Source organism: Neopsephotus bourkii, unplaced genomic scaffold (genome assembly GCF_033783945.1).
Source record: "Neopsephotus bourkii isolate Nb327-2 ecotype Australia unplaced genomic scaffold, CSIRO-AGI_Nbou_v1 NB_1037, whole genome shotgun sequence".
NCBI classification, from domain to species: Eukaryota; Metazoa; Chordata; class Aves; order Psittaciformes; family Psittacidae; genus Neopsephotus; species Neopsephotus bourkii.
In genome coordinates this window covers 1,293,181-1,312,745 of record NW_026901526.1, presented here as the reverse complement: position 1 = coordinate 1,312,745, position 19,565 = coordinate 1,293,181, and the positions used below count along the sequence as shown (strand labels likewise).

At 38.6% G+C, this 19,565-nt stretch overlaps 1 protein-coding gene and 1 long non-coding RNA gene across 7 annotated transcripts in view; one reads left to right on the top strand and one right to left on the bottom strand.

Moving 5' to 3' along the window:
• Window positions 1-19,565, top strand: part of RAP1GDS1 (Rap1 GTPase-GDP dissociation stimulator 1) — a 97,501-nt gene that overhangs the window by 73,529 nt on the left and 4,407 nt on the right. For all 5 annotated transcript variants that reach the window (XM_061360939.1, XM_061360941.1, XM_061360938.1 and 2 more), the window contains 8 exons: window positions 5,538-5,666; window positions 8,081-8,206; window positions 10,849-10,992; window positions 11,248-11,379; window positions 11,790-11,924; window positions 13,468-13,593; window positions 14,503-14,642; window positions 17,717-17,843. In XM_061360939.1, the coding sequence (XP_061216923.1) occupies window positions 5,538-5,666; window positions 8,081-8,206; window positions 10,849-10,992; window positions 11,248-11,379; window positions 11,790-11,924; window positions 13,468-13,593; window positions 14,503-14,642; window positions 17,717-17,843 (1,059 nt within the window). The remainder of the gene's footprint in view (window positions 1-5,537; window positions 5,667-8,080; window positions 8,207-10,848; window positions 10,993-11,247; window positions 11,380-11,789; window positions 11,925-13,467; window positions 13,594-14,502; window positions 14,643-17,716; window positions 17,844-19,565) is intronic.
• Window positions 604-12,785, bottom strand: LOC133216329 (uncharacterized). Of its 2 annotated transcripts, none has more exons than XR_009726621.1 (3): window positions 12,709-12,785; window positions 4,078-4,169; window positions 604-745 (listed from the first exon to the last, which is right to left on the bottom strand). It is a non-coding gene; the product is annotated as an uncharacterized LOC133216329 (long non-coding RNA). The 2 variants fall into 2 exon arrangements; XR_009726620.1 differs by lacking the exon at window positions 12,709-12,785 and adding an exon at window positions 8,760-9,543.

The following is a 19,565-nucleotide window of genomic DNA, read 5'->3' as shown; positions in this document are numbered from 1 at the left end:
TAGCCTTTGAAATAGCACTTCTACCTTCTTTTCTTCTTTCTGTAATCCTTCCCCGCTTAGCATGCTATGTTACAAAATTACAAGTGGGGACTTTGAAGATTTCTTTACCACTTTTAATGACTTGCTCTCTTGTAAGTTGCACTACCTATCCAGATAAGGACAATTAAAGCACATTGGGTTCTTAGTTGCATCTAATTGTCGGTGAACACCATAATATTTTCAAGTCCTTAGCATTTTACAAGCAAGGAGTATCTAAATTGGTTTATTTCATTCTAAACAGTTCATCATTCCCAGTCAGCTAATTGCCCCCTTTTTCCAATAGCTAATACTTTATAATAGCTATCAACTACCTAATTTTTTTAGCACTGAGGCACTCGTTTCTGAGTACTTTTAAGTTTTTCAATTTTCATAGGGATTTATCACGCAAGTTTTTAAAAAAACAGTAACTAAAGAGCAGCTCTAAGTTATATTTTCTTTTCCTAAACAGAGCAGGTTAATGGAGCATTCTTGTATCTTGTCCCTATTCTGGACACTCAGCTTGAATTGTAACTGCATTTATGATGCTATTATCTGAGCTTTAAGATTCTCTTGACAAGGTTCTTATGCCATCTGCTGTGTTCAGGAATTATTTTTGCCTGCTGTCTCTCCGTTCTCCCTTTGCCTCCTTGGTATTTTATTTCATTAGTGGCTACACAATGTGAACAGAACAAACTTGGCTTTGGCATCTCTTGCAGTTCTTTTAAGCCTAAAAAAAGAAAGTGTCAATTTTTAATTGCATTGCTAAAAATCAGAGGGTTTTATTGGATGGGATGCATCGCTTTTTCTTCAGCCCAGATTATCATCTTTACCCTCTCTGTAATAATCATATTTTACTATCCAAATTCAGTCTGGCACGAATAGCTCATTCATGCTGTCCATTAGTAGTTATTAAAATTCAAAGTTGCAGGTATGGGTAGGAATGAAACAAACATGTCACACACGTTTATGCATGGTTTTGCTCATAGCTTAATCCCAAAATAAGCAAACTAAAGCAAAAGCAAAAGAAGGTTTTGACAAAACCCTTGAATAATTCCTTCTTTGACAAGCTATGCAAACCTTATTTGGCTTAAAGCTGCTGTTTCAACACCTTTCAGGGGGTTCAGTACATTGTTGTGCTTCTCCCATTCTGAAGACTGTTATGTATAGTCTGTGTATAGCTATCAATCTGCTTAAGAGCAAGAGGCAAAGCAGACTTGGATAAAAAAATGAAAAGCTAATCTAATAAAACTAACAGTCATGTGAAAGGGCAACATGAGTAGTTATTCTTATTTTAGTGGGAGGTGTCCCTGCCCATGGGTTGGAACTAGATGATCTTAAGGTCCTTTCCAACCCTAACTATTCTATGATTCTGCAGATCTCATAATCCTGTGAGCCAAGACTATTTACAGGTTAATGGTATCAGTCTACAAGGTAACTAATTGTCTCTTGAGATTTATAAAAGAAACCACAAAAGCATTTTTAAAGAAATGCAGAAATAATGGAAAAACTAGGCCAGTTGGCTTATTAGGTAGTCAAATTGGAGATCAGAAGTTTACTGGATACAGCATGCATGTGTGAAAGTATGCATATGTTTATGTATGGGTGCATATATGTAGATAAAAATAATTATGTTTATAATTGCTTCCTCATCTCATTTCATATTAAACTTCAGTCTGTCAAGGTTGTCTTTCTTTCGGTGCCTTTGTAAGATGTAACATTCTGATGTCAAATCATACAACTGCCAAGCCCTTCTTATTCTCACAAAGCTGTTAGTGACTGGAATGAATGAATGCTGGGGACTGATTTGCACTGTTTAGTATCTGCAGAAGCTGTGTAAATGCACAAGAAATGAAAAGGAGATTTATGGGACCATTATTATGGTCTAACAGCAATATTTCAGTAATGCCTCTTTCCAAGACTTCTCTTTGCTTATTTTCGTGCTTGCCATGGTTTTTGTTTCATTTACATCAAAGCTAAAGAGGTCTAGCATGCTTTCAAGACCTAAGTGTACTTAAATGCAAAGGAACCTAAAGCATGTAAGACCAAATAAAAAGTATGGTTTTTATGATAGTAAGGTAATCAAAACAATTACTTATGCTGTATGATGATTTAACATAGATGTGGGGATCACAAGCAGGTTTCTCTAGGGTATGAAATTATGCCACCGATTTCGACAAAATAATTCTCCTTTAGCATTATAATCACGGTTACTGATGAAACACAAAATGACTTTTGTTTTCTGAAGTTCTATCCAAAATCATGAACTAGCCTAAATCGGCATTTTAAACTCAAATGCCCCCAATAAAGTTTTCAATTTGGGATATTCTCCCCAGATCTTACTCTTTGGAGCTTCCATGTGTGTCACCGAAGGACATGGAGCCATTGAAATTCAAGTTTTCGGTAGGTAATTCTTTGTGCTGGCGCATGTATTGATTGCCTTTTATCTACCTGTATATGCATCTGTACAGCATCACTGTCAGTGCTTTTCACCCCAAGAGAACACAGAGGCCTCTTACTAGTGCAACGTGTGATAGCAGTGTATAATTTGTGAGAGTTTCTTTTGTGGCTTTCAGTCATAAATTCAGAAGAGGCATTTGGTTTTCATGCTTCCTGCTCACTATGCATAAAGTTCTGCTTAGGAGGCTCATAAAAATGCTTGTTTCATCCCAAGACATGGTTTTGCCTGGTTTCATGGCTCAGTTTAGTCCTGTGTCAGGCAACTGCTTGTAGGATGGATGCATGTGGCCCCTGAATTTGTCTCATGCTCTAGTAGGGCCTTAACACTTCCTGAAGTGAAAGACTGAGACATGCAGTTATTCCAAGTTACCCAGTCTACGGTCTTTCATAGGACAGCCAGAGAACCACTGGCAGTCCCTTCAGCTAAGACTGAACCACTTAGATGGTTTTAATTTCTCTGAACTAAAAAGTTTTGTAGGTCTCCATACCAGTGAGAAGCCTAACAGTTTCCTCTTATTAGACTTTGCTTTTGTATTTACTAGAGAAAGAGCCTCATACTAGTGGTAATGACAGATGAAAATGACAAGCCCAGAATTCATATGGCCAAACCCATGTTTAAGAATAAACATCGCAAGTAACCCCTGGCAGCCTTTTATTTTCAAAGGTTTTGCCCCTTGTGCAGCTTTGTGACTAGGAGAGGGGTCCTGACCTTAGCAAAAGAGAAAAATCTATCCTTTCACTTACCGCTGTTAAAGCATCAATATTTACCTTATTGGCAGTTCCTATAATCCCATTCTTACCTCTGTAGACCATTCCTGTGCTCAGGTGCCATGTTTTTACAGTCCAGGCAAATGAGAGGTACAGAGTCAGATGCAATACCTGACTTTTGACCCAGTACAATTGATCTTTCTTGGTCTGTGTTCTTTTTCCTTTTTTCCTACTTGGGAATTCTAGAGGCCTTTTAATCAGTGTGCTCATGCTCTCTTGAACAACAATATATCCTTCTACTTGCCTCTGAAAATTCCTATTATCTTTCAAAGATGGATATGGTTTCCCTTTTTCTGCTTGTCTTCTCCTCTGCGCTTTTCACATATTTTGTACTCGGGAAGAGACAGCAGAAAAAAAATAAAACCTGCTGAAAATAGAGTTTATGCTTCTGATGTCAGAACGTTTTGCCAAATGAAGCCCATAGAGATTGTTTCTTTGACCATCACAGTTGGACAAAGTGATTTTAGAGTGACTAAAGGCATAATCTAGTAACAAAGCAATTTCTTTCCACATCATTTTCTATGGCATTTGTGGTTTGTGTCTTTGTTCTCCTACTCTCCATGGCTACCATTTTTCCTTCAAAATTTTTTAAGTGTCTACAGGGGACAATCACAAACCGAGGACAAAAAACAGATTATTTACCAGTAACTCGAGTTCTCCTACATGATCATTTTCTCCACAGAACCATTCCATCTACCCCCTCCCTGATTTTCCTATTCAGAGACAGCTTTTTACAGTCAGTTGGGAACAAAGTAGGAGGGTGTGGTAGTGACTCACACATCTGCTGGAGATAAAATGGCATTCAATGCATGCGCTAGTGCAATTTGTACTTACCTGAAATTTGACAACTTCAACAGCTCTTTGATGTCTGACATGGCTTCTCATAAATTTCTCTAAAGACCACGAATCTGTGGAAGAGGTAACCCCTCCCCCCAAAAAAAAGGAAATTCAGTTACTGGTAAGTAATATAGTTTTATTAACAATGTGAAGCTATAAGGATTCCTGCTTATCCCCGGTAACCTGTAGTAACCATGCCAGTTACTTATTTAGTGTACCAAACTGATCATCATTACTAAAGTATTTAACACTGAATATAAATGAACTAAACATTCCAGAATCTTTTCATAATTTTTATTATATGAAAACTTCAAAGCACACTTGACAGAATCTTGAAGGCAAAGATTTTTCCGAGAGCATGAGATGATGCTAGATTTGCTAGCCTTAAGATGTAAAATGTTTTTATCTCCCTGTAAAATTTGCAACTTTTGTGGCTCTGATTCTAGAAATACAAAAACTCCACCTGATTTCAGTTGCTCAGAATGAATTCCTTTAAAAGTAATACTGAACTCCCCTGTAGGCCTTGACCCAAAGCTAAATGAAGTAATTCAGTTCTCTTGAATTCAGTGGGCTTTGGATCCTTCATTGAAGTCTGTAACATTTAAACATAGTTAAAGTGCTTAAAAACAAAGGAAAAAAGATGCTTAGGGAAATTACTAAATAACATCTGGTGTGTTCATGTCTGCTTCATTCTATTCAACTGTGAAACAATGTTTTTCTTCTTTGCTATGTTATAGGTAAAATGTGTAAGAGAAAATATCGTTATAAATAATCTTTTAAAACAATCATGTCTCTGCCTAACCATCAAAGCATCTTTCTATTTGCAGACATCTAGGAGCAATAACTTTCTTACATGTAAATACTATAAACTTTCATCCTATGCAAGAAATTATCAGAATGGCTTCTAAAGACTTCTCTTAAACCTTCCAGTTTTTGTCCTTATTAAACTTTCTTTTTTCTCAAGCTCCTCATAATCTACATTGTGACTTCCTGTGTTTATAAAACTTTTCATGTTTATTTCAGTGCTAGTTTATATTCATTCTAATTTTAATTTTCCAGTTTTGATCTTTAAGGGAAAACAGTATATAGGAGCAAGCTCTCAAATAATGATTTCACTGACATAGTTTTGCTTGATTTCAGTCAGCTAGTCTCAGTGAGCTCAGAATGAAACCCAACCTGATAACCAAAGAATTATCAGTAGCTGCATAATTCACTATACCCTATGACCAGATTAGGAGGGAATATTTCTGGGAACACATCCATTGCCAGGGACAGGGGAAATTATGAGTCCATAGCTCAAGTCTGGACCAAATTCTGCTGTAGAATAGTGGAGGAGACAGACATTGTAATGCTGCTTAGCCTAGAAGTTGCATTGTGTGAAAAATGCTTTTTTTGGTTTAAAGAATAGTACTATGAACAGAAATCCTAACTCACTGTTGTATTTTCTTTTTATGTAGATACCCTGCAGTCACAGCTTATCAATATGGGTGTTATTCCTACATTAGTGAAATTGTTGGGTATTCATTGCCAAAATGCAGCTCTGACAGAGATGTGCCTTGTTGCTTTTGGCAATTTAGCAGAACTTGGTAAGTCCATAATATTAATCTCAAATTTATATCCAGTTTTCATAAAGTTAAATATTAACACTAATAAAAGCTTTGCACTGATGCTTTTTGTGAATTCAAAATGTAAAGCAAACAGTTTCTGCTTATTGTCTCTAAAATCTATAGTTGTCTTCCCCTGTAACTGAAATTTATTTGGGTACTTAGAGCAACCTTATGGTTTACGCTAACATTCTTCAATGCAACTAAGCACACTTTAAATCATCTAAACAGTATTTCCTGAGCACAGCTACTTACTGTGAATTATTTATTAATAATATAAATAATGTATCCCAGTGTAGCTCCACAAAGTTATATCAAGATTGAATTTGGCTCATGGAAAACACTGAATGAAACTGACACAGGCACAGTTCATAAATCTGCCTGTACAATATTGTTTTAGATGTAGAGCTTTAGCATGTTCCAGTCTAAATATTTGCGTGTATAAGCCATGAATACTACTATTAAGCTGTAGATGTTATTTTTAGCAAGTTTAGTTACAGCTTCATGTAAATTGAAGTTTGTGGTCTTGCTTTGATCCAATGTCTTTGCAAGTGGATTAGTTTTCAGTGGAATTCCACCAAGTGTAAACCAACTGGTTGTTAGGGCCTGTGTTTTATCATCACTGGTGTTGTACATTGCTGTTCTTTTGCTAAACAGCTCTATGAAATTTTAGTTATATGAGGGGTGGGTTTTTTGCACTGGAGTACAGTAGTGTAGCAGTTATGATAACATCCTGTATTTCTAAGACAATTCAGCAGTTCAAAACACAAAAAAATTATCTGTGAGTTTGTACTGTTTGGTAGCCAAGTTACTCACAATTGTTCTAAATTCATAGATCTCAAGGCCGAAGAGAACATAGCATTCTCCAGTGCAGTCTGATCACATGCATAGTACCTTTGCTTATAGCAGGCAAGTCTTCTTAGCAAATCTACAATAGAAAGAGCCATCAAAAAAGCACAAAAGAAATTAATAGGTGAAAGATCTTCAAGATGGGCAGTATGTATTGTGTTGGCACAGCACAAAATATAATGAGTTGTATACTGGAAATTCTAGTGCTTAAATGCAACTAATGCCATAAGGATATTAAATACAATAAATGCAGTCTCTACTGAGAACTGTATTTCCTTTCTCCATTTAGAAAGATCCAGCTCTGTCCAGTTGGGTAATAAGAACCATAGGAAAGAAGCTTAGTGGCAGCTGCTTGCCTTCCTGTTCCCATACACAGATAAAGATGCTTGTTCTTTAAGATTGGCACAAAATTAATTTAGCTTGTAATACTTTAATCTCCCTTAAGGAATAGCTTAGTCAATCACATCATAACTGTAATACTTTATTTTTGCCTTGTAACTTCAGGGAATTTTATTCTGAGGTTGTCATTTTTCATCACTTAAGAGACAACTGCATTGCACAGATCCCTTGAGAAGCATTATATGAAACTTATTCTGTGTCAAAGCAGGGCAAGAGCCCAATAAATAGAGTGATGGTTCTGCTTTTAAATATACTGGAAAGGTCAAAAATCCACTTATAATATGCTATGCAGTCTTCATATTGAGAGAAAACAATAATGGGATGTGCGCAAAAGAGTCTAGGTCTGCACTTTATGCTTTTCCCCAGTCCTTTGGGTCACTTCTACTTTAAAATGATCCCAAGCCACTCATTAGAGCAGTAGCAAAGGTGCTGGAAGGTTTTCTAAGTACAGATGGCTCTCAGGAGGTGGCAACTGAAGAATGCAGAGCACCAGCCCTACCACCTGCATCCCCTGTAATACTGCCAATGAGGAGGAATAAGATACAGGCAATGGAACAAGAGGTGCTTTTGTTGAATCCACATATGAAGAACTGTTATGTACTGGCTGACCTCCTAGTATTAAGCTAGCCCATCTGTAAAGCTGCTTTATGCTATCTATCTGTTTAGCATGAAATGACCCTGCAACAGCCATGCACAGATTTCAAAGGAAGTGTCACCATCGTGAAACCATGTAAATGTTAAAGCATTCACTATAACTCTTCCTCTCTCCCAGAAAAATGCAGTACAGAATCTGCTAGTTTTCCTGTTAAACTGAGGGCAATTAAGGACTATATATGTATTTTTGTAATGTTCCTGTTTCTATAGCTACCTTTACATGCTTTTGGGCAGAAACAGCCCCAACAGCATTGACCATGTATTTATGTACTTTTAAAAGCCTTGATTATCATCAGTTCAGGTCAGTGCATTTAACTGAAGTGCTAGACATTTTTCTTTTCATTTAATGACAAGCCCAAGTCTATTGTTCTTGTCTGTGAAGAACACTATTAGTCATCTTACTGAATAAACCTGATAACAAAGAGAATAAAATGAGTCCTTCCTTTTGATGTGGTTTGTTTACTTGATACTGATTTTTTCCTTTTGCTTCACAGAGTCAAGTAAAGAGCAGTTTGCCTACACAAACATTGCTGAAGAGCTTGTTAAGCTGTTCAAGAAGCAAATAGAGCATGATAAAAGAGAGATGATTTTTGAAGTTTTGGCTCCCCTGGCAGAAAATGGTGAGATTTGGATTTTTCTTTTTCCTTGCGCTATCTTTTATACATTCCCTTATATATAATTTGGTATAGTGGTGTCTTTTTCAGGGACTAAATGCAGAGTAACTGGCTGCCTTGTCCAGAAGCCACCACAGCTGATCCTTTTGATGATATTTTTATATGAAGTGAATAGGTCTTAATTGTCTGAGCATGTGACAGGAGCCAGCAAATTGTTCTTGGCTCCTGTCAATAACAATCAGGCACCTCTGATTCACTCTGTAGATTATATTTTATTTCCCTGAACCTGCAGTGGGAATATCAAAAGCCACTTTTTAGATGGCTTTACAACACTTGTTTGCAAAACACTGGCTCAAGTTTTCATAGTCTGTTATAGCACCTGGACATCGGTCATTGCATCATTTCCTGCGATCATTGAGCCACTGGCAGTTCCATTACCCATGGACATTATTTTTGCAGGGGGCACGTTAATTGCAGAGCTAAGAGCTCAGCACTCTTCCCTCATTGTTCATTGAGAGATCATATGAATTTAATATCGGTGTTTGGTGGCATAATTTACAGTAGCCCCACGAGACTTGAGTTTCACTCATTGCTGAAGCTGGAGCGGAAAGTGGTATGTGCCCAGTCACCCCTCCAGGATGTACTTCCACAAGGAGTTCTGGGTGGTTTGCATAATCTTCCGTCTGCCCTTAATGGAAGCATAGAAATGAGTTAACAGGTGGAGGTGAACTGAAGTGGGAAGCAGTTCTGAGTATGAAAGACATCACAGTATTTGATGGCTCTATAATCTTGTTTTAATCATCTCAGCATTACAGTGTGTTTGAATGTAATAAATTATTAGGATTGTAAATTCTAAAGATTTAGGTTTCATCCTACTCCGTTGTACACATACACTCTGTCTGGGTCTGGTTTACATAGTATAAATCAAGACAAATTTTTACTTCAGTCTAAAAATTATTTAGAGTGGTATATATAGGTTTCATTTTTTCAGTTCTAAAAATGCACGTTTTGCCAAAACATACTCATTTTTTATATCATAACTAGCAACTTGCTCAGAAATAGTTCCATCCTTGGAGACTGACACTGAATTGGGTTGAACCTTTTGCAAGTTTGACATATTTCAGTTCAAATGCTTAATTTTTCTTAGACTGTATTTTATGATTGCTACACAATTTGGTAAGTTTACTGCTGCTGAACATAACTCAGGAGCTTAAATGTCAGAGGTAGTCAGCCAGACTTTTCCACCCTAGATTCAAGGCATACTTAATCGAGCTCACTGTGTGGGTACTGTCTAGGTGCTTTTGACTATAGATAATAGGCAATAGGTCAAGAAGGAAAACCATCTAAATCTGGATCTTGGTGGTTGGGGTTTTTTGAGGGTTGTGTTTTTTTGTTGTTGAAGCACACTGCTGTACCAATTTATACTTCATCTCACAGAACATCTGCAACCTGGTGTTCTGTAACTAAGGGAACTCTGTTTTTTAAAGCACCTCCGTGCAAAAGTGCCTATTTAAAAAATCTCAGCTGGATATTTTGCATTCCCTAACAAAGTTCATGGGAAGGTCAGGCGCTCTTAGAGGAACGATGAATATCACTCAGGCAAAAAGCCTTGTGATAACAGGAAATTGAGAGTCAGACACATCCTTCACCAGAGATTAAACACTTCCGCACATCCAACAAGCTTTGGCCTTTGAAAATATTTGAACTTAAACTCCTCATTGTTGAAACACCATTCCATGCAGAAAGCTAAGAGAAACCCATTTGTTTGCATATTTCTGAAGAGAGTTCTGACTCTGCATTGTAAAAATCAGCATGCAAAACCCACCAGAATCACTTCCACATAACTAGAAGACATCACACAGCATCAACCAACCTGCCATTCCCACTTAGCAGAAAGGGAGGTTAGGCATGTAAAGGAGATTGCTAGCTTCAAGTTCACAGGAAAATGTTTGTTAAAGATTGTACTGTAGAAATAACACAAAAAATATTGCTCCCAAGCCCTGTTTCACCACCTAAAGAACATGTTTATCACCTTATCTGTTGAGCCTTGTTGCAAATAACAACTAAGAAATTAGCTTGTCTCACAACCCAGCCTTTTGGATTTGGCCTTACAGTACTCCTCCTGCAGCCTTTCCAACAAATGGGAGAAATCTTGGCTCAGCTAAACAAAATGGGTGATTACTTGCTTAGATTTCAGCCAGAAGTGCTGTATTTGATACATGTATGTCTCAGTGAACTCGGTAGCTCGTCTGTATGTGGAATAGAGTAAGAAACCCTAACTTTGTTCTGCCACACAGTCCAAAGTCTTTGGAAAGGCCAAACACAGCGCAGTCCTTGTGAGTCTGCTGCATGATGACTGAGATGACAGAAGTTTGCTGTAAAGAACTATTCTCATTTTTGAGAGGTGAAGAGCGGCTCCGTACAGTGTACAGTGGTGCTCTAAAGGTGGTCCAGAGGTGGGGAATGGCTGTAGATGAATAATGGCAGAAGTTGGCCCTGAGAACTTAAATTAGTCACAGTTTTATCTACACAATCTGTCAGTGCCACCATTGACATCGCTACTTCGTTTCGTGGTCCGTCCTGTGTATATGTACAGTAGATGTATTTAAAATCATGATTCTGAGCCCATTATCCATGCTGTTCTTCAGATGTCATTAAACTGCAGCTGGTTGAAGCTGGCTTGGTGGAGTGCCTACTTGAGATTGTCCAGAAGACTGTGGACAGTGACAAAGAGGATGACGTTGCAGAGCTTAAAACAGCTTCTGATCTTATGGTTTTATTATTGCTTGGAGGTAAGTTCGCTGTGTCGCTATCTTCTACAAAGCAACAGCAGATACTTGGAATGCCATTTGGCTGCTGAATTTAACTATTTATTAATTTTCTACCTGCTCCCTGCCAGTTAACATTTAATAGGTCAGGTTTTGTCTCCTATCCCACTGCAGGACTGAATAGTTGTAGTGAAGCCAACAGAGCTTCACAAAAATAAAGAAAATCATTTTCCCTAACAAACATTTTGGCTTGCTGACTGTCTATGCTTTCCACCCCAGATGAATCCATGCAAAAGTTATTTGAAGGAGGAAAAGGCAGCGTATTCCAAAGAGTACTTTTGTGGATTCCTTCCAACAGCCATCAGCTACAGCTTGCAGGAGCATTGGCTATTGCAAATTTTGCCAGAAATGGTAAGAATATGCCATAATAGCTTATGTAAATTTATCTGTGCCATTCTATCATTCTGTGTTTGTACAGCTACAAACAAAAACTAGGTGTCATGGTAAGAAGATGGTATTGAGCTATACAGCAACATCAGTAGTTTTATATTTTACAATCCTGAAAAGCACCAAGCCTACAATAAAAATACTGTTTCACATGTGCAGAGACGTACAGGGGATTTCTGCCTTCTTCACCATTCCTTGTATCACTCATCTAAATTTGTCATGGGCACTGCAACTGCCACTGATGATGGTGGTCAGATTCTCAAAAATGAAATCTTAAAAGGAGCAAGGAAATAATCCTCCTATTTATAAAAAGATCGTGTAAAAATCTTATTAATAATTTTCCTCTCCCAAGTAACTTGCCTTCTCTTATGCAGATGGAAACTGCATCCATATGGTGGATAATGGCATAGTTCAAAAGCTGATGGATCTGCTAGACAGACATGTGGAGGACGGAAATGTAACGGTGCAGCACGCCGCACTGAGTGCTCTCAGAAACCTGGCTATTCCTGGTAAGCCTCACTTTGCATTGCTGCTTTCCCGAAGGTGAAATGCTGTTCTCCCACTGCATCCGTCTAGGGGATGAGGGTGGCAGAACCGACTGGCAGTCTAGAGGCAGGTCAGGCTGCTGCTTTTCATTCAGGCCCATCACTGCTTTCAGGTCTTTTGCACAGCAGCGGTGACAAGCAGTTTTAAATACATCATAGGCCTACTGACTGCCATTTGCCACTTTGATCCCACAGGATTATCCCCACCAAGGAAAGGGCAGCTTTGTAAGAGGCAGAGAGCTGAGGAGGCCTCAGATATGATATCTCAGTCCTTCCTGTCCAAAGCACTGCATTTTTTTGGTTGTGGTTGTTTCATTTGGGATCCCTCTCACAGCTGAGGGTCCCACCAAAAAGCAGTGCCCACTCTGCTGAAACACTGCATCTTACTGTAACTTCCTGAGGCTTTGGCAATTCCTAAATTAGAGCAGGACGTACTCTGTTAGAATAGCCAGCCCACTGCAATTAGTTACTATTTGTAGGCAATGAACTGAACACTAATTCTGTCATTTTTAGTAACTTAATTTGTATACATTTTGATTACCCAAGCATAAAAGGCAGAGCACATGCACACAAAACCAAAGCAAGTCTAATACTTGTGTATGCTATCTCGTGCCAAGCCAAAAAACAAGTCTTTCATCCATTTTACCTTATTTTACTATTTTCAGTTTTGACAAATCATAAGCTTCTAAAAACAATCATTCATACCTACCTAAACCCATACAGCTGAAGTTATATGTCACTTGCTTACCTTACTCAGTTGAGTAATTCTGTTAACTTCCATCAGTCAGCAAGCCTTCCTGTAGCCTATGCTCAGGGATGTTTGCCAGAGACCTACATAAAATTTCATGCATATTATTACAGAAAAATGAGCAAGTAGGAACAGGCCTCAGTGATTAAACACCACTGACCATGAAATAAGTACTTTTATCTAAGTACAATATTGGACCAAGTTTGCATCTTACATACATTTCGGAGAGCTCTATAAAACTGGAGAACATAGATGAAGGAGTTGGGGGGAGAAGGGGGCAGTACAAGGACTGCAGGCTTCAGACATGTCAGGCTACAGTGTTGGAGCTGGGGGAGAGGTAATTTTGCTGATTGGATGCTTTAGTTCCTTTGCCTATGTGAAATAGAAAAGTGTTGCTGGGACTCAGAGTTTTGTCATTTTGGGGTGCAAGTACTAGCCTGGGCTTCTACTTGAAGACTGCTCTGGAAGACCCCTTTCCTAGGCCGAGAGGGAAAAGTCCAACCTTCAGTTTATGTTCAGGCTGAACACTGAAAATCAGATGCACAGGGTAAGAAAAGCACTTAACTTCGCACCTGTGTCTTAGCAACTGTGACACCTTTCCACAACACAGTTCTGTCAGCACTCACTCACGTTCCTGAGGTCTGTGTTCCAAAGCTAGGTTTCAAACCATGCCTGAAAGCTTGCTTCAAGGCCACCTTGGAAATAAACTGCATCTTCCAGAAATGCTCTTGAGATCATCCCTGTTCTTTATTCATGCAGTTGTAAATAAGGCTAAGATGCTATCAGCTGGTGTTGCAGAAGCTGTATTGAAATTTCTCAGATCGGAGATGCCCCCTGTTCAATTCAAGCTGCTGGGAACATTAAGAATGTTAATAGATGCACAAGGTAAAAATAAACTGTTCTCTATGTTTAAGTGATTCTCTTTGGTTCAGTCTGTGATATGCTGCCAAGATTCTTAAAAGGGAGAAGAAGAGGGGTTTTTAAAATTTTACTCCTGAAGTCTTGGAATAACTCTAATACATATAGAAAGGGAGAGGAATGTGGGTTGATTTTTTTTCCACAACTCCTGAATTGACTACCAGGGACCCTCGGAATAGGTGTCAAATGCTTATTTACTTCTGTACATCAGAAGTCTCCTACACTGTCACTTCACAACTGTGTACTGAGGCGTGTTTCAAGCTACCACTCCTGTTTTGCTGTTCGCTTTCTGCATTTCCTGGGTGTACCTACCTCCCCGGAACAGACTAAAGCACTACTTAATTGATTAACTGTGATTTCAAAATGATCAAGCACCTTGAACAGCTTGTTCTGGAATGAGGATTTATAAAATAAGAAGTACTTATTTTTGACCCAGCCCTGTAGATTTTCTTCAAAGATCCATTCTAGTCCTAGCAAAGGATGAGATGTGAAATAGAAATTCACTTAAGAATCTAATGTGACATAGCCCATAAAACCAAATCTAACCAACCACAGCGCTCCCTCCTGGTTTTACATTTTTGAGTTAGCTCACCTGGGAGTGACATCACCTCTGTCTCCCCTAATAAATGCACAAGCCTCAGTAACTGGGCTGATAAATTGTTCTCAAAAACTCGATTATGACTGGTTTTCTATATTTTGTGTCCATTCTGACTGGCTGCATTTGCTTCCATTCAACCTAGACTTCTCCCACTGTTAGCACAAATTAGTAGAATTCCACTAATTCCTTCTAATCAGTAACTTTCAGCTTATTTTTCTAGCATTTGCTTTAAAAAGTGACAACTTTTTTGTTGTGTTGTTGGCTCCGGCATCATACAGCAGAAGCAGCCGAACAGCTGGGCAAAAATGTCAAACTGGTGGAACGATTGGTGGAATGGTGTGAAGCCAAGGATCACGCAGGTGTGATGGGGGAATCCAACAGACTACTTTCCGCACTTATACGACACAGCAAATCAAAAGTAAGTTAGTAGTAATAAAAGGTCAGCTTCTAAGAACAAAGAGTTACCTTTGTACTCTGCATCCTGGAGAGCCAGGCTGGTTAATTCATCATGTGTTACATCTCCTCTGCCTCTGGGACCTGCCCATCAGATGTGACAGGTTAAGAGCTCGCTGGAACTATGTAGTTAAAGAAAAAATAAAATAATGAAATGAAGCAGAACAATTTCAGAGTGAAGCAGGCCAGCTGAAGCAGTGCTGTTAGGGTTCACATGGCTATGTCCTGATTCGTTTTTATTTGCACTGTATCCTGTAGAAATTCTGCATGACGTTTTCTACATTTTAATGATGCTATATATGAAGAATCATTGCACTCAATTGTTACGATCCTCCTATATATTTATATAAAATTGAGTTCCAGATAAAGTCCATCCCCCTTTGTTCATTGAGCACATTTTAGAGTTTTAAATTTCTAACACATTAGAAATGGTCATTTATTCCAAATTCTAACAAAAGTTTGCTTGCACATAGCAAAAGGTATGATATTAAAAGAAACTCTGGGACAGATGATTTCTGACCCTTCCATCACATTTGCATCAACCAAACACCTTTGCATAAGCAGTCCAAGTCCACTGTGCTTGCTCAAGAGAGTATTAGACAAACACAGCCTAAGAAAGGACAAAAGCATCTCTTCTGGAAACAAGCTATTTCAGGCTCAGTCTTCATTTCTCGCATTCACACATATGAACACAGGCTGCATGACTGAACTTAAATAGCAAGTGGGATGTTGAGAACTCAGCCTTTACCGGTGACCTCTTCATTCATGCATGGCATTTGTGAAGTGAAAAACGTATCGTTGACTTGATCTATACTGAGACTGTCCCAAAACAAATCAACAGCTCTTAGAGAAATGTAAGTCTGCTCATTTCTAATATTACTGTCTCTCTCTAATTATATTCAGCCTCCAGAACGGATTAGGTTTCATTTTTTCTGTGTTCTCATTTTCTATACACCCCACACACAGTCCCCAAGTGTCACGGTTTAAGTGCTGAACCCAGGACACCAAGACACATGCATAAATGGCAAATGCTGCCACAGATGCAAGGCGTTATCAATACTCTCTACGGGAAAACAGAATTCAACTCTAAAGAGAGGGATGCTATTGATGGCATAAAATACCTATTAACGCAGAAGTTAACAGAATTATCACATATGAGCTTTTGTGTGGTTTATGTAGTCACAGAGGAAACTTGACTGGAAGAGGGAAAGAGCTGAGATAATGGGGTTTTTAATGCTTTTACTGCCCTCTAGGTTTGAATACGAGTACAACTACTGTTCTTGCGGCACACCAGATTTGAATTCAGTCTTTAATTTTAAAGGATTTGGGGTAATATTTACAGAGGCAACAATAGAAAACTTACGTCTCATTCTAAACAATGAAGTGGGTACTTGTGAGTTAAGTGTTACACTTAACACCAAACCTGACTGTTGTCACCTCTTCTGTCTATTGGGTACTGCCTTTTAGAGGGTAATGTTCACCTACAAAATAAAAGATACTATGTCAAAGGTGCTGATCAATTCCCAAACTTTATATAGCTAAAATTGTACACCAGTCCTGACAGAAATTGGCAGTTCCCATATTACTCAATTAAGTCTTAAAACTACCTTGGAGCTCGACCAGAAAATCGCAAACAATAAAACACATCACTGCAAATAAGGAAGAGTATAAAAATAGTTACATGCTTGCTCACATTATGTCATTCAGACAAAAAAAGGTTTTAAATGTGAAATTCTTGAGGCATTAGGCTGTGACCTGTGCCACTGGCACCTTCAGTATGATTATCTAAAACTATTTCCATTTTCGAGGATGATGATCATACTGTGTCTGCTTCTTGCATGAAGGACGTTACTGCGTAGCCTGTGCAAGCACTGAAATAGAAATCATTCTAAGCACATGTATCACTTCATGAGTTCTGGCTTTTGGCTGGAGTTAGAAAGGGATGTGTGCCTTAAATGGGAATTCAACATGTTGATTAAAAATTTAAATCAGATTCTTGTTTCAAGAAATAGCTACTATTAAAAAACTTTGTGCACCCATGGAACAAAAAAATAATAAAAGCCAAACCACATTTCCTTGAACAGTTTCCCTTCAGCATGCCAGTACTTGATTTTCAGTCCAACATTTCTGCAAGCATTTTGGGAACATAAAATTGTGAAAGTATTAGGTGCAAACTCACTTTTTAATGATAATTTATAAGTAATCAAAAAGCTGCTAACATCAGAAATCTTGATTCATCCTTTGTCATATATGTAAGCTGGATCAAATTTTGGACTGTGTTTTTAAACTGCTTTAAAGCCATTTAACCAGTCAGCATTTTCATTGGGCAAGAGTTCATTTTAATTGCTGGCTTTAGAACAGAAACCAACACACTGCAATCCCGTAACTATCCATCCCTAACCTGCTTTGTATTTGAAGGAAAATTCCACAATGCTTCAAAAGAATGCTCTTCTTTTTCCTGCCCACTTCCAAAAATCTGTTTCAGAAGTACGCCATTTCTACAGCAGAGTAAGGTGTAACATTTGTGATCTCACACCTCTGAACATTTTAAAGAAACTGAAAGCTCATGGAGAGAGATTAAGGATTTTATAACTTTGTTGAAACTACTTATCCCAAAAGTATCTCCTTATCCCAAATACGTTGTTTATTGGGTGCTTTTGATAAGCTGCTCTGAAGAGCAGAATATTAGTAAGGGAAAACTAATCATCCTTGTACCCAGCTGAGTTCAAACATAACAAAAAGAGCTCATTAAGTAACAGCACAACATAAATATTCAACAGTGTAACTTGGAAAAGAGTTAGTTATGTGTGTCTTAGTTATGTGAACTGCTTTGCTTTAACAGGTTGTGTCTTAAAATTGCAGAGCAATGGCAGATCATTTATAGGCCCAAATTCATGTATGTTCATGTATAAAGTGTTTATGTGTGCATAAAGCCAAGGAGTATCCTTACCCAAAGATAACACAGCATCCACGACAATTTCATTGTTTAATACAGTTTGTATGCAACACAGATTTTTTTTCCATTTCTGTTTATTTTAGGATGTAATTAGGACCATTGTACAGAGTGGAGGCATAAAGCATTTAGTAACCATGGCAACCAGTGAACACGTAATAATGCAAAACGAAGCTCTCGTTGCACTGGCATTAATAGCGGCTTTAGAGTTAGGTGAGTATCCCAGCGGCGAACTGTTTTCTTTCCAGTCTGTGCCCAAGAGAGGTTGCAGCAGTAAAGCTGTGTGAGTTTGTTTTGCAATGTAGAACAGCCTCCTCCTTCCCCTTGCCTTTCGGTAGCACAGATATATAGTTCATGCAGACATAGGCAGGCAATCGGGTCATGCAGAAAACTGGAGTTTGCTGGTAATACAATGTCTATTCCATCATGGAAGTTTAGATTGGATATAAGGAAGAAGTTCTTTACTATAAGGGTGGTGAGGCTCTGGAATAGGTTGCCCAGGGAAGCTGTGAATGCTCCATCCCTGGCAGCGTTCAAGGCCAGGCTGGACAGAGCCTTAGGTGATATGGTTTAGTGTGAGGTGTCCCTGCCCATGGCAGGGGGGGTTGGAACTTGATGATCTTAAGGTCCTTTCCAACCCTAACTATTCTATGATTCTAGGATCATTCTGGTAGTTGACCACATGATCTAAAAACCACTACTGCTACCACCAATAATAATAATGATAATGGAAATAACAAGGGATAATAATAATGATAATGGAAATAACCAGCTGCCGACCGATACCCAGCCCAACCTGAGCAGTGATCTAGCATGTCCAGTATGGCAGCACTTGGTGGTGTTACTTCATTCAGGCCACGGTAGTCTACTGTTAGTCTCCACTCTCTATTAGACTTTTGCATTGGCCATATGGGGCTATAAAAGGGTGAGTGGGTCCTACTGATCACTCCTTGGCTCTCAAATTTTGGGTAAAACCCAGAAGGCTAACAGGGAAGAAAAACGTATGTTCAGAGTGGAGACTACATGACCTGACCTTCACATTGTCACACTGGACTGTTTAATCCCCTTTGAGAGATCTTACCAAAGCAAAGCTTTCACCTACCTGATTGACAGCTAGAGAATACACACAGAGGTGGATAATGCCCCCAAAACATCTTTATGATGTTGCACAGAAATGGGTGCAAGAGTTGCCATATGAAGGCTTTTGTCATACCTCAGCTTAACAAACAAAAAGGCAAACGCCCACCAGAGGTTTTTTTTATCCTATTTGCTTGCTTATTAACTAATGTAAGGAACTAAACAAGCAATATCATGTATTTTTGCTCTTGGTTTCATGTCTTAGTATCGCATACTGCAGGAATGCTATGTTCAGCTTCCAAATCACTGACACTACATCAAGGAATTGTTTGAATTAAAAGCAAAAATGTTCCTATTCAGGTGAACTGTCTAACCTTCTTTGTCTTGTCTTCAGACGTTTAAAGGTTTTGAGCCTGAATTCAGTATATACTGTTTCTTAACACTACAGAGGAAATAACTTGCACTCTGATCTTGAGAAGTTTTTTCACAGCTTTTATAATGAACCCTGAGCTCCCTCTGCCATGGAATTAAGAATTAAACCACCTGTATTTACTCAGGCAGAATTTCCAAACACAAGTTGAGGCAGTGGAAGCCTTGAAAGCTGGAATGTTGTAGGTGTTGGCCTAAATAGCTGGAAAGCCTGATGGCTTTTCCATCAGCTCACTGTGCATTTAAGATTGGATTTTATCATTAAACTCTTGTGATTGTCCTTTCAAGTGGCTAGGCCATTTTACATTTTTATAGCAAGAGCTGTGATTCCTATCATCATACCGTCTAATACACGCTTCAGTTTTCTGCCAGTGAGTCATGTACCACAGAACCACTTTCACTACAGTGAGAGAGCCATGTTTCAGTAAG